Source organism: Macrosteles quadrilineatus, unplaced genomic scaffold, assembly GCF_028750875.1.
Source record: "Macrosteles quadrilineatus isolate MER2022 unplaced genomic scaffold, UCM_ALF_1.0 Scaffold_1__1_contigs__length_201487025, whole genome shotgun sequence".
Lineage (NCBI taxonomy): Eukaryota > Metazoa > Arthropoda > Insecta > Hemiptera > Cicadellidae > Macrosteles > Macrosteles quadrilineatus.
Window position 1 is genome coordinate 15,660,002 of NW_026542594.1, and position 15,115 is coordinate 15,675,116.

The 15,115-nt window shown below is 34.6% G+C and overlaps 1 protein-coding gene across 6 annotated transcripts in view; it reads left to right on the forward strand.

The window, feature by feature from the left end:
- Nucleotides 1–287: 287 nt before the first annotated feature.
- LOC129004303 (huntingtin-interacting protein 1) overlaps nucleotides 288–15,115 on the forward strand; it is a 166,743-nt gene continuing 151,915 nt past the window's right edge. For all 6 annotated transcript variants that reach the window (XM_054432837.1, XM_054432845.1, XM_054432854.1 and 3 more), the window contains exon 1: nucleotides 288–473. In XM_054432837.1, coding sequence (XP_054288812.1) covers nucleotides 390–473 — 84 coding nt within the window. In that variant the 5' untranslated portion in view covers nucleotides 288–389. The remainder of the gene's footprint in view (nucleotides 474–15,115) is intronic.

Genomic DNA, 15,115 nt, shown 5'->3' on the forward strand with positions numbered 1-15,115 from the left:
TTACGCATTTTATTAAGAATAAGGTGTACTTTGCTTTAAATTTTATTCGAAATTGTTTGCATAATTTTTTTATAGTATGATTGTGAAAGTTCAAAATCCTTGAAAAGGTTTTTAATCGTACTCTGTTTCTAATCGGAACGGCCCTCATCTGGAACTGAAACTGGAAATGTTTATGATTTTTTTTAAGCTGAGCAAACGAAAACGAAACACGGGAAACACTGAAGACTGAAACGAAACAGCGAAGCTAATCAAGTAATCAAGCAACAAGCAAGAGTGACTGACACTGACACTGACACTTCAACTTCTTTCGTTTCGAGGGTGTAATATTATTGTTTTGATGCGACGTCTACTTAACTTTGTCATAATAAATCACTGACTTGGCTCCTAAAATGTCATCTTTGTCACTTCCACGTGTTCTGCAGCAACGGAAATCGAGTTTGGAAATAGAACGAGAGAATTTTGAGAAATTTCAGGTTTGTTTATTCTAGGCTATCAAACATTTCTTCGTAAGAGTTAGGGCTACTGTGATTAGTACAGACGAGCTTATAGTTTCTGTGCTAATAATTGGGTGAAACTAGGTACCTAATAGGCTAACCTAAAATACTTTCAAATGTATCATAGTATACTTGAATAGCCTAGACCTTACTTATAGCCTACTAGCAGAGTACCCGTCCTTCGTACGGGGTTGGCATATAAGTATCAAATGCTTATAGCAGTTATGAGTGAGGACATGGAAATTTCGGTTCTTTTTGAAGTTCGTTCGCTACGCTCACTCACCTTTAGGTTGGAGCTCGTTCGCTGCGCTCACTTTCCTTCAGGTTAGCTCGTTCGCTACGCTCACTTGCCTTCAGGTTAGCTCGTTCGCTACGCTCACTCGCCTCCAGGTTGAAGTTCGTTCGCTACGCTCACTCACCTTTTGGTTGCAAATTAGCTGTCGTCATAAATGTAAAAGAAATAATGCTAGTGCTGCACCCTGTTGGTAATCCTTGTAACTTTAATGCTATTGAAAATCATAGAACAGAACCAACTTGTTTAATTGAAACAGCTGTTAAGATTCATTAATTCCATTTCTCATAAGGTTAACATGGGAACCTTTGCTCCAGAGCCACTGGGGCGGAGCCCGGAAGGATTTTTGGGATAAAAATATGCCTATATGTTAATCGGGAATATGAGCTATCATCATGCCGAATTTCAGCCCGATCCGACCAGTAGTTTTCGCGTTTACTTTTCCCATACACACAGACACCACCTCTTTTTTATAATAGTATAGATTTGCAGGCCCTAGGCATTGAAACGGGGACACATCAAGTTAGGCCTATGTTGTATTAACACGTTCGCTGCTGACGACGTACTGGCACAGCGTGCTTACGACTCCGGTCGGAGTCACGGTGCAGTGTTGTACAAGCTTGTCTACTGTGAACTCCACATTTATTAGGGATCAACTAAACTATGTCAGCATGTTGTGCTGGTCCTATACTTTAATTTGGTTTGGGTTGGTAGTAAATTTCCGTAAATTCCACTCACGGAGTAGCCTGACACAGCACCTTCACCACTGCTGTTTTGCCACTGTCAAGACTGAAATATTTTAATGCGTTCGCTGATTCAAAGGCGCGCCGAGGCTGGGCCGCATTTCCTACTGTACTGCCAAAGAGATTCTTGCTGTGAACGTGTTATAATAAGCCTAATATCTGTGAGAGCTAGGAGAGCCCATTTAATTTAGGTCCATCTTGACATTTTTGTACCTTTTAACCCTCCGAGCGTCACTTGTCAAAAAATCTACTCACGACACACTTTGTGTAGTGTCACGCGTCGATTTTTCGACGCACGAACATCGTTTACGGCGAAGGCTCTGTGACTGACTGAATCGGATTGAACTGGATCGAGTTAGGTATCGTTCTTTTTGTTAGATTCGAAGCTTTCTCCAGAGGTCTGTCTCTAAGCGCTTTATGTTCTCCGAGCCGATCGTAATTGTAGCAGACAGCTGACGTGCGTATTTGTAAACAGCTAGGTTACCCTCGGACCGATGACTGATGTGTTTTATTACGTTTATCATTGTTTTAGTGTTAAAAATCAAAAGTAGTGATATACGTGGTGCATTATAAGAAGATTTAAGTGATTTTGAAGGGCTGGTTGATGATCCTGAAGAAGTAGGGTAGTGATATTGATGTAAATTATCAGCCAGATTCCTAGCTATGGTTAGGCTATGCATTCTTAGCTAAACGCTAAGTATGTACTGAAATCGGTTTTTTGCCCATGTAACTTATTTATTTGCAAATCTACTTCCTTATATTATTATATATTTGTAATCCTCATAAAATTTAGAACAAAGTGGCTATTTTCAAATATTTATAGGCCTATAATTTATACAATTTCATTGAGCGCGAACTTATTTTTTTTTTTGAAAATTTTCCAAAATATTTTTTTTTATTAAACCCTTTTTATTAAAAAAATTTTTTTTTTTTTATTATAAAAAATGTTTTTGAAACAAATGTTCCTTATGTTTTATGTATAATATTGAAGCCCATGATTTTCCAAACAAAATGGTATATAGAACAGTAGAATTAACATTGTTTTAAGCTTCTCAGATCCGTTTTAATAAAACCTTGCAAATGCGCCAAAAATAGGCGGACATTAAGGCCTAAACCATGGACACTCGGAGGGTTAAAAATACCCCCGCCGCAGCATAGGCCACCGGCAAACTAAGCGAATTTCAACTTGTCTGAATCAACATTTCACTAAAACATTTCCATAGGCCTAAATAGGTCAAGATCAGCGTTTCCATACGCGAGATTATCATCCTGAAAACAGGAGTTTTAGACCATGGGATTTAAACGAGATGCGGGATAAAACAGGATTTTTGGCTCTGATGTCTGTTTTTATATTTTATACATACCAGTAATTTAAGAGAAAATTTAACCCCAATTGATAAAACTACTGAAACAATGAATTATCTTACGGCAATTATTCTGTATGTCTACACTGGGAAAATATGTAATTTTTATATGTCTACAGCTTCTTTTCACGCTGAATGAAGTAATGCAATCAGTTTTTGTCAGAGAGATTCCTAAGTGGCTGTAAAATGATGGTTAAAATTATGAATCTAAGGTTCATTGAGCGGTACTGATGGTAATATGGCGTGGTCTGGACGGGTCCGTATGTGGGCTGAGTAATAGTGATGTAAATATTCATACCGTATATAAATCTGCAACATTGTACATTGTATTTAAGATTGTAAATCTGTAAATAGATCTTAAGTATATGTATCAAATTTTTATTTCATTTTGACTTACAACTTGTATACGTTGTTAATTCTTGCTCAATAAATTATATGAGGGTGAATGTGGGTAATTGTGAATTGGGGGAATTGTGAACTAGGGCCGTAATTTCTTAGTGTATTGTTGATTTGAGTAGAAATCAATGTTTTATGTTTATTTAGTTTGACTAGTGGCCTGTAGGGGCCATAGCCCCTAATTTAGACTACAATAAAAAACCCATATATATTCTAGAAACCCAGACAAATATTCTAAATATGTTTCTAAAATTATCAATTTTATGTTACTTAAAATTAACAGTGTTTCTTGTTTTATATCTTGGTTTTACTTCCGTTGGAGTCGTATATTAGTTGCTTCTAATGTGTCAATGAAATAGCCTACAATTGTAAAATAATGACACAACATGTTACAAATGGAAACGTGCACACAGTTGGCCTGAGCCCGGAGAACGACGAATCAGAGTTGAAATCATACAGCCAAAAATTGAAGATTTGTTTTGTAATCTTACGAATTCTGTTATAGTTTCCATTTTAAGAACCAAATGTAAAGGTTAAAATTATTATTAATTATTATCAAGGCAACTCCCCATTTGGCGGTGGTAAGCAAGAAATATATCTATGAATTTGTCCCTGAATTTTAAGACAGTAAGGCCCATTTCGCGGAATCTCTTTTTGTGTAGCGGAAAGCGACGCAATAGCCATTGCACTGTTGTATTGCCTTATGTTTTTTATGAAATACGAATTGCACGTAAAAACAGTTAGTTGTGGTTGTGGCATGTCCATTGTGGCAACATGCGTTGAAATGTCCATTTGTGGCCTCCTCTGCGAAGTGAAATGCGCCACAATGCATGCAAGTGCTTTAAGAGGACCTAGATTGTGAGAAACAACTCAACTCATTTTCCAGCGTTCTTATAAGGACAGGTTGTAAATTTCTAAAAACAGCTTCTGGATTTCTTTCACAGTTAGGCCCTACATGACATTCTCTTTTGTATTTCTTAAGTCTGTTGAATTCCTGGACACTCTTCCACGTCTTGCAGGTCTTCCCCTACCCTGTCTAGTTACGTCACTCATTATAAAAACGGAAAACAAAAAAATTAAACACAATTCATTTTGAAACATTATTTACCAACATCGACTTTTGGAATAAATGTAAACATTGCAAATAAATAAGTACCGGTAACAGCTGATAAAATGCAGACGTTTTTCAGTCCCCATGCATTTCTTATGGTGGATATTTTACGTTATATCCCGTTTTCTGGTAACTTTATGGGAATTCTGCTATTTTTCCCGAGTCCCTGGGGTCAAGACCTTTAATTTAAGACCTCTCCCACTTTTCTGCGACTTACCAGACGTCCAAAATTTTCTGGTAAAAATTTGGTCTTACAGAATTATATATATATAGATTTCTATACAGGATAAAAATTCTAGAAAGTTATGAGCCACTTCACATTTTTTTTAGGTTGAATAAAAAAAGTTGCTTTTTTGTTGTCAAACAAGTTGCGTAGACGTTAACAAATATTTTTTTTTCTGAAAAAAGTAAAAGTCAGATTGACATGAAAACCAGTCATTATGAAAGAATTTCAAATGTAGGCCTATAATGCATTATATATCCTTATACCTTTCATGTAAGCAATTTTCTTTTTATTTTATCAAATTCACAATTACCCTCAATATGTGGGGGTAATTGTGAACCTAATCCGCCTGTAAAAGAAACACTGATTACTTACAAGTTTCCAGGTTGTGGTCCAGTTTTTGAGATGAAAGCGGACAGGACAGTTAGTAGGCACATCTGTTAGTGATTTGATTTCTAAATAGGCTAGTTTTTAAGGGTTTCCAAGATAAAAAACCATTTTAGCGAATTTCCCTATAGGGAAGTAGCTATTACCGTAGGTCTCATGGTAAGACCTAAGCCCGGGACCGATTTACTTTTTCATTTTGATGTCCCCAGAGGCCAAAAACACCATTCGTTCAAATTTTTATATATCTATATATAGATATATATATATATATATATATATATATATATATATATATGTATATATGTATATATACATGTACATGTATATGTGTATATATATATGTGCATCCGCACGATAACTTGAGTAATTTTTGTCCGATTTTGATAAAATTTGGTTTGAAGGTGTAAGGCGGGATAAACTTGAATGAGTTTGCGAACCAGCATGATCGGACTATGGGAACGGGGGTTTATGGGGGGTTTTATGGGGTAAAAATAGGTTTTTCCCATTTTTGACCCTAAAAACACAAAATTTTACAATTTATTTTTAAACCATTTTGTAGAGCTTAAAAAAACAAATAATTTAGTATATTGAAGCGTTATTATGCGCCTAACTGTTACGGAGAAAATTCAAAAAAATTGTAATTTTAAAATTCCCATGTTATTCTTATGGAGAATAAGTCAACTGTTGTAGTTTGCTTGTTTATGAACATATTTTGATCAAATTTGGAAATACATTAATTTCTTACTAAACCACAGTACCTTTTAATATTTTACATAAAAAAAAAAATTTTTACCCTCCCTGTTGCAGTAAACCTAAGTACTCATTAAACTAATTCTGTTTAAATAGGGAATAAATGTGATATTTTTAAGGAGACATTTTAGTTAAAATCCAATCAGGCAGATGGAAATTCGCTAAGTCTGCAGGTTTGCTGCGGCGGGGGTATTTAGTACAACTAATATTTTGTATAGCCCAAAAGGAAATTGCCTAATTATTTTATCTAACCAAGGTAATTTAGTTATCTTTTCTAATGGTTGATTGTTATTACAGGAGGATTTCAACAATTTTAAGAAACAAATTGTGCTCTTTCGTTGATTAAAGTTAGATTATCTTGTCATTTCCTTTAAATTTTTAATTTACTGTATCAAATAACTACTCTATATTATTTTCTCTTGTATAAGAATACTATTTTACCCATTAAATACATTAATTTTAATTATTCTGACCATTTTTTTATTGTTTTTACATCTACCTGATTTTCTAACTATTTCAAAGTACCATGGAAAAATCTCATTTGCGCGCTTATTTTTTGTCACATGCCATTGAAAGTGGGAAATTTGTGAACAGTTTGAATTAATGCTTTAATACTTTTCGATGAAATGGCGACCATACAAAGTAGGTATTTTAAGCCAAGTATAAATGGAGATGAGTGTAGGATGAGTGGCGCGATCTTGTAGTCTTGTTAGTGACTAAGGCCGACATATTCCTTAGACACAGCTGTTAACCCTCCGAGTGTCCCCAGTTTTGGCTTTGATGTCTGCCTATTTTTTGCGCATTTGCAAGGCTTTATTAAAACGGATCTGAGAAGCTTAAAAACAATGTTAATTATACTGTTCTATATACCATTTTGTTTGGAAAATCATTGGCTTCAATATTATACATAAAACATAAGGAACATTTGTTTCAAAAAAATTTTTTAGGTAAGAAAAAACTATTTTGGAAAATTTAAAAAAAAAATAAGTTTGCGCTCAATGAAATTGTATAAATTATAGGCCTATAAATATTTGAAAATAACCACTTTGTTCTAAATTTTATGAGGATTCCAAAAATATAATAATATAAGGAACTAGATTTGCAAACAAATAAGTTATGGGCAAAAAAACAGATTTCAGTACATAGCGTTTAGCTAAGAATGCATAGCTAAGAATCTGGCTGATAATTTACATCAATATCACTACCTACTTCTTCAGGATCATCAACCAGCCCTTCAAAATCACTTAAATCTTCTTATAATGCACCACGTATATCACTACTTTTGATTTTTAACACTAAAACAATGATAAACGTAATAAAACACATCAGTCATCGGTGCGGGGTTAACCAAGCTGTTTACAAATACGCACGTCAGCTGTCTGCTACAATTAAGATCGGCTCGAGAGAAAAAAGCGCTTAGAGACAGACCTCGGGAGAAAGCTTAGAATCTGCCAAACTCGATCTAGTTCAATCCGATTTTGTCAGTCATAGAGCCTTCGCCGTAAACAGTGTTTGTGAGTCGAAATTTCGACACATAACATTCTGAGGGTTAATTAATAGCCCATACAGCTAATGGCAACTAAGGGACCTACAGTTTATAGTGGAATCCGAACTCAGTTTTGCCTTAGTGTATACGAATTGGTCTAATTATCAGGATGGTACTTCGGATAGTCGTAGTACTCACTCGTGCGGACGTTAATCCACACCAGGGAGTATCGCATCCACAGTGCATGCCTATAAATATTAGGCTTTAATCACAATTCCCCTCCTATGCTGTAGTATATCACTTAATGTTTTCTCAACTGAGTTCACATTTACCCCAAAATTGTAGCCAATTGTGAATGTCGTCCGGGCAATTGCGAATGCTGAATAACTCCTTAACTAAATAGGGGATGAAATCGGCTTGTATGAAATATTAAGCCCAAAATATGTATAATGCTATAACACTGATCACATTTTTAAAACTGCTTACAATTTTCTTGTAAATTGTATTTGTCTGTAAAATTTGTCAATGGCGTTCACAATTTCCCACGTTGACCCGATATGATATGATAGGGCTATGAGGAGAGCAAACAGCTGGTTATACTCGACTTAATGCGGAATGAAATCAAAGAGTTTTAAAACCAAATAATCAGCTCTTATTTAGGCATGTTGGGAAGGTAGGTCGGGTTTTATGCGGATTTGTGACTGTATTAAGTGTTTTGAAGTTAAGTTAGGTTACCTAGATTAGGAAGATACCTAAAGTTTAGGTTATAATGAACCGACTCAATAAATTTAAATGCTACCTGCAGACAGTTTTTGTACAATTGATATAGTGGGCGAAACATAATGAAATAACAATAGCCTATGCCTACCAAAAATGCTTCTTAAATACCGGTAATTATTGAGCCAACAACTTTATCCTAGTATTATTTACGCGATATTATGCCCAGGAAATCAATTTAGGCTAATACATAACCTACACACCATGAAATTCATCATTTGAGTAGCCTTAAGTGCAAGTACTAGAGTCAAATAACTTAGAAGGTTTTCAACACCAAACAGCCTTAAGTAGAATAAGACTCTCTACTTCATTTAAACTATTATGTTTGATCTGAATATCATCAACCTACTTACCTAATAACTCAAAAATGGCAATACAAATCTAACTTATACCTTTTTCAAAGATTAGGCTATAATACCCTCAAACCATGTATTTATGGAAAAACTCTTGTACCAATATAACCTTAACAAAGTAAAACAATGTTTAAATCAATAACGTTTTATACTCTAAATTAATAAAATAAATAAACATAACTTAACTATAGCAGTTAGTAGAATCATACCATGGTTGAAGTAGATTTTCTAATGATTCCCTCAGCGGCTGTCACTAACTATGGGATCAATGGTGAGTCGAGAAGAAACCCTATAAGTTGTATAGGTTTTACCTTAGCCAATACTCAACTTGGTTATTTCAATCTGGTGCTGTATGGAATAAAAAACTTGACAATGCATTCATGGATGTCTCACGCTGAATCGTGCGGTGTATGTATTTTTCAAATTTATCTTAAGGCCTAGGCTATGCTTTAATTTGTGTGTCAGAACTAACTTAAGTCAATGTAGATATTTTACATTATAGATTGTGGCAATTTTAGTAAATAACATATTATTTAATAAAATGTTAACTTTATTAGCTAACCTGTAGTGTTCCCCTAACAATTATTTTACTATGTAGTTATATCAAACTAAAGTAAATTTTGAAAAATCTAAAAAAATAAAAATGTGTTCCCTTATAGGCTATTATACTTTTAATCTGTATAATCAAACCTTTATCAACACTAAATAGCTTCCTATTTTGTTTTAATTTCATTTTGAGATTCGAAACTTTGCTTACAAAATTAGTTTCATGCATGTAAAAACCAACTACATATTGGATACAGTATGCTGTATAGATTTAACTGTATATTCATTTTTGCCATCCTGATGATTGAGGCCAGTTTACAGAGAAATAGGAGCCATGAATGAATCAGCTTCCTCTAATTGCTCAATACTGCATTGTTTGTACCATTATTTGCTGATTCAGTACTTCATTGTGAAAATCCATTGTTGGTTGAAATGAAAATTGTGAATACTTCACATTTCAATAAACAATTGTGGATATCCATGTTACCATCAATACCCTACTATAAATTTTAAAATTATTTTTTCAACAGCTAGTACTGTAACAGCTTAGCACCAAATTAGTTCATAGGACATATTATTTTTACTATTTAAATCTACTTAAGGCGGCTCCAGACATGCGCCATTCGCCAAGCACAGAACAGCAACTCGCCAAATCGGGAGTAGTGTGGATAGGTGTTTGTCCATTTGGCAAGCAGCAAACATTGGTGATCGTGTTTTCCCATTCATTGTCGGTATTTTTGCACACATCAAAGTGAACAAATATTTTTGCTATTCCCAAAACAAACAGTTGCTCGGAAAACCACACATTTGTGTAGAAATCTACTTTTGACAACTAGACCCGCGTACGGCTGACAACTAGATCGCCGAACGTCAAATATTTCGTGCTTTGCTAATGACGCATGTCAGGGGCCGTCTTTACAAAGAAATAATTAAGTTAGTTAGTTAAATTTTGATCAACACATACCTAGTTACAAAGGTATTAAAAATTCTAAATTCATTCCATGCTAAAAAGTATATAATTACCGATTGTTAAATAGTGTAGATGGCAAGGCCTAACACAAACTTTGAGACATTAAAATATAAATACCCCTGCCGCAGCAAACCCGCCGACTAAGCGAATTTCCATTTCTCGGAATTGATTTTCAATTAAATCTATTTAAATAACATTAGGTTTAATGAGTACCTAGGTTTGCTGCTACAAGGAAACTGTTAAAGTGGGGTTTTTAGTAAAATATTAATAGCTTAGTATATACAAAAAATAAGTTTGCCAAGTTTTATCAAAATATATCCATAAACAAGCAAACTACCTACAACATTTTACAATATTCTCCATAAGAATAACATGGGAATTTTAAATTTACAATTTTTTGAATTTTCTCCGTTACCAATAACCGTACAAAAACACTTTGATATGCTAAATTATTTGTTTTTTTAAGCTCTTTAAAAAGGTCTAGACAGAAATTGGGAAATGTTGTGTTTTGAGGGTCAAAAATGAGAAAAACCATTATTTACCCCATAAAACCCCCCGTTCTCATGGTCCTACTGGATTAAGACAGAAAACACTACGTTTAAAAGGAATCAACGCTACCTTTTGCCTTACAAATGTAATACAACAAAAACTAACAATCCTATTCCTTTATCCATCAACGATAAAATGCCAGATCCTCTGTCATTTACTACTGTTACTCAAAACAACTCTTCCCTACCAAAGAATGCTGAAAAAGCAACTACTACACTATCTAGAATATCTCTAGATAAAAGTAAACCTTTTTCACGATCAACTACTCCCAATCAAGAAGCTGCAATAAAACAATAATCAAGAGGCAGAATTATAAGACCTACCAAACATTTTCCTGACTAAACTCTGAAAAGAAACTCAAAGGGAAAGATGTTCAACCTCTATGGTTATTTAATTAATATTTAACCATATGTGTTTATTTACTTTCTTTACCGATGTTGTCTTGTATTTGTGTCTTGATTCAAAATATTTTAGTTTCTTTTGATCTTTTAATTTTTATCTAACTAACAAATATTGCCAAGTATATTGCCAAACTCTGCAAAACCGTAGAAGAGTGATGCAAAACAAGCACAGGGGAAAGTTAAGCTCAAAGATCCTGCTGATTCACGACAACGCCTGGCCCCACACGGCAAATGTCACTCTTTGCGAATTTCTTGAATCTTTTAATTGGGAGTTGTTACCTCATCCGCCGTACAGTCCTGACCTGGCACCGAGCGACTTCCACTTATTCCTAGCAATGAAGAAGTCGCTGGCTATGCGGCGCTTTGATGACGACGCACAGCTACAAGAAGAGGTAACAAAGTGGTTAAAGGTGCAGGTAGTCAAATTTTACGACGTAGGAATTTCCAAGCTCGTCCATCGGTACGATAAGTGCTTTAATTTGAAAGGGACTATGTAGAAGAGTAGTATAAGTGTGGCTTTCATTTGTATTAAATAAAATATTATTCCGAGACTTTGTTTATCCTTAATTCCAAAATGTAATCTACTTTCTGGTTAGCCCTCGTAGATTTAGGGTAATTGAAAACCAAATCAGGCAAATGGAAATTCGCTTAGAGGCGGGGGTATTTTAATTGATAATTCATTCACAAAGATTTTGGGGTTTCTCCTGTATTAAGCCAATCCTATTTATACTGGGCTTTCCACCTTTAGTCTAAATCTCCTTTTATCATAAACTTGTTTTGCTAAAAACTCAATAAACAAACTATAGAACGGCCGGTTAGAAAACGACCTACGCGAAATTTTTAGCACATGTAGGGGAGGTAACGGCGAGGGAGGGTATGTCCCCCCTCTCCGCCAATGGCCGTTTTCACACTGCACGACACGACACCGACACGGCGCCGCTCCGGTGTCGCATGATGCTCAAATATTGATGCGATTTAGGCTGGCTATACAATATTTTTTGCAGGACCTATTTTTCTCAAGTTATGAAGAACGTAATTGTTTACATTTTGATCAGCTGTATAATTTAATTTGATTAGCTGTGTTCGGGAAGGTTGGGGGTGGGGCGGCAGCGGAGTGGGGAAAGAGCCATAGTCTGTTTCACTCCCACAGCTTGGTATCTCTCTCTCGCACCAATGCTACAAGGAGGACCCTTTCTAACCGGCCGACCTATAGAAATCCTCTTTGTTAGGTTAAATGTGACATAGGTATTTCATTATAAGTGAGTTAAATTTGTTTTGTGCGACTACATGATTTTAATTCCTCCCACACCCTGGTTTTGTCTAATTAAGAATAGCTTTTGTCATTATGATAGTTTAGATTAGACATTATTATAGAAGTTATAGTTTCAAGATTTCTTAAATACCAACATAATCCAAAAACATGATAAAGTATGTAGGTCTAAAGTAACTATACCTTAGACTCACCTGAGTAGTATACTAAGTGCGATTAACCTTTTCCTCAAAGTCTATGATAACATTCTTTCATAACCACTCTAGCTTATCAGCTGATAAGTTTTGAGAGCTGGATTATTGATTGATATGGTCAGAAACAGAGTCTGCCTTAATTTCAATCTACAGTGTTAAGTGTAGTGTATGCAGTTCTAACAGTTTCTGTCACTGTAGCTGTTCCATTAATAGTTGTTTGTACACTTAGTCTAGTGTAAGACTAATAGTTAATCAATTGGTTTAATTTAGATATTATATATTTAGATAGCCTATATTATGTTCCAGGTCAAATCTACATTTGATAAAATGGTTGTTTCCTCTGAGACTGTGATGAAATGTGTATCACGTGAAATTCATTGTCCTTTATGATAGAGTCTCAACTAAGTCATGCTTGTTTTAGTAAATATCAAATAAAAATATGATTGTTGGATCAGTTGTTATTTTGTCAAATTGAAACTCTATATGTGTAAAAAGTCAGGGGTGATGAATTGTGTTAAGTTAATGGGTTTATCTTCCTTTGTTATTGGATAAGTGTGGCACAAATAATATTGAGTGTTGGTCTGTTGGATGTACTGAACTACTGTATGCAGCTATCGAATAATCTTATTAGCCTAGTCTTAATGATTGTTAAGAGCCCCTAATTAAAATTAGGTCTGAGTTTTTAACACAAGGTCTTAGACTGTTGCACATGAGATAAACAAATAATAATTGCAGTTTACTTTGTAATTACTAAAATTCCACTCCTATTCTAAGATAACCTTGACTTTAAATTAAATTTGAAAATATTTACAAACAGCAACTCTACAGTGCTATATATTTTGTAAGTAATTTAAATAGAATCTGTCCTGTACTGAGTAAACAAAAAAAAACAGCTGTATAGTGAGTGATTCACTCATTTCGTCAATTATGATTATTTTAATATTGATACGTCAAACTATTGACAAGAATGCTACAATCAGCTGCAATCGATGAAATTGATCGATACATAATTTCGGTAAGCAATTGCTTACAATCGAAGTTAACAACAGCAGATTTTTACTCCTTGGAGACTAAAAACGCTTTTTACTCCCGAGTAAAATGAGTTACTTTAGACCCGCAAAGCATGCATTAAAAACAATAGCTTTTGCTGCAGTATGACGAAAAGACCATTATATGATCTGGTGAAAAACCCAATAACTTAAATTATCGAACAAATAGTGTTTTTGGCGTCTGGGGACATCAAAATGGAAAAGTAAATTGGTCCAGGTCTTGCCGTGCTACTTTCAGTAATACCTTCTATGAAACCTAGTTTTGAACCCAAACTTTTGCCAAGCATCAGTAGCAATGCAACTTTCTAGCACACGTCCTATTACTAAAGCTGTCACCTGTATAGTAGACAGACAGGCACAACCGCGGGACAGTACGGTAGAGTGCTGTCTAATTATGTGTTTACCCATCAGACAATGTTCTCTCCCACAACTATGCATGGCCTAATTAATTCGTTCATTAATAAGCAGGAAGTTTAAATGCTCCACTTCCCCCAAACGGGATTTTATCTTCCGTTTGTTGAATTACACAATGTGTTGTACCATAGATTAAAAGAAGTAGACATACTCCTTTTGTATATACTCCTTTTATCTATGGTTGTACCGACATAAAGAATTCTTTTTGTTTACAAACACTAAGATTATTGCCTTTAATAAATTTTTTTAATGGATTAACTTGAGAAAGAATTAAAGATAGGTTTAACTTAATATAGATTTGACAAAATTTCACTGATTACATTTGATCTGAGACCACAGTAGAAAATTCACAATTTTGTCCATCTTTCATTTGATGAAATAAACGGTATCAGCAATTTGACACATCCTTTCTCCCAATAGCTTGTCAACAACCTTTAACATGGGTAATGGATGGTAGTAACTATGATATTTTATAAGGAAAATCACAAAAGTTGCTACAAATTTTGAACCCTAATTGTTTCAGCAACGGGGGTTGCACTATTTTTTTTAGAATTATAAGGACCATAACCCATTAATTTGAACCAAAACCAGATTTTTTCCTAAAAACCGGTCTTATGGGGTTTATGGGGAAATAACTAGTTACAATAGCTTTTGAACTTACATTACATTACATCCATTTTTATCGAAGGAGCCTAGATTCCCCGACGACTACCCGGTACCTATTTTCACTAAACTTTTGAGCTGTAATTTTTAGGAAAATGGGATTTGTATTATTTTGTTCAGAATTTAAAGCATTATAACATAGAAATTTTTTTATCAAAATCGTCAGGCCGTTTTAGAGAAAATCCGATTTTTCTGTTATTTTATGTGTTTTTGTGGGATACTCACTATTAAAAATAAAAATTCCAAAAAAATGAATAAACGCTTGGAGATATCATAGATTAGTACCTACATATCAAATTTAATCAAAATTGGATTATAGGTGTGGTCTCTGTTAGTATCTCTGTACACATCCACACATACAGACACACACACACACACACACACACACACACCAACACACACACTTAGATATCACTTTGAAAACCCCTTTTTTGGGCTCAGGGTGACCCAAAACGGATATATCCACTCAAAACAGAAACTCAAAAATTTTGATGAAAACAATACTTCCTCCATATCCACTATGTATAGGGGGGAAAAGTAAAAAGTTAGGCTAATTATTAAAACGTTTTTATTAGCTCGCTTTCTTGTCCGGTACAAATTTTGAAATCAATTTTATACTAACTTCCCGACGAGCTAGAGACTTGAAACTTGAAACATAGCTCACAAATGGAAGACAATGCAAT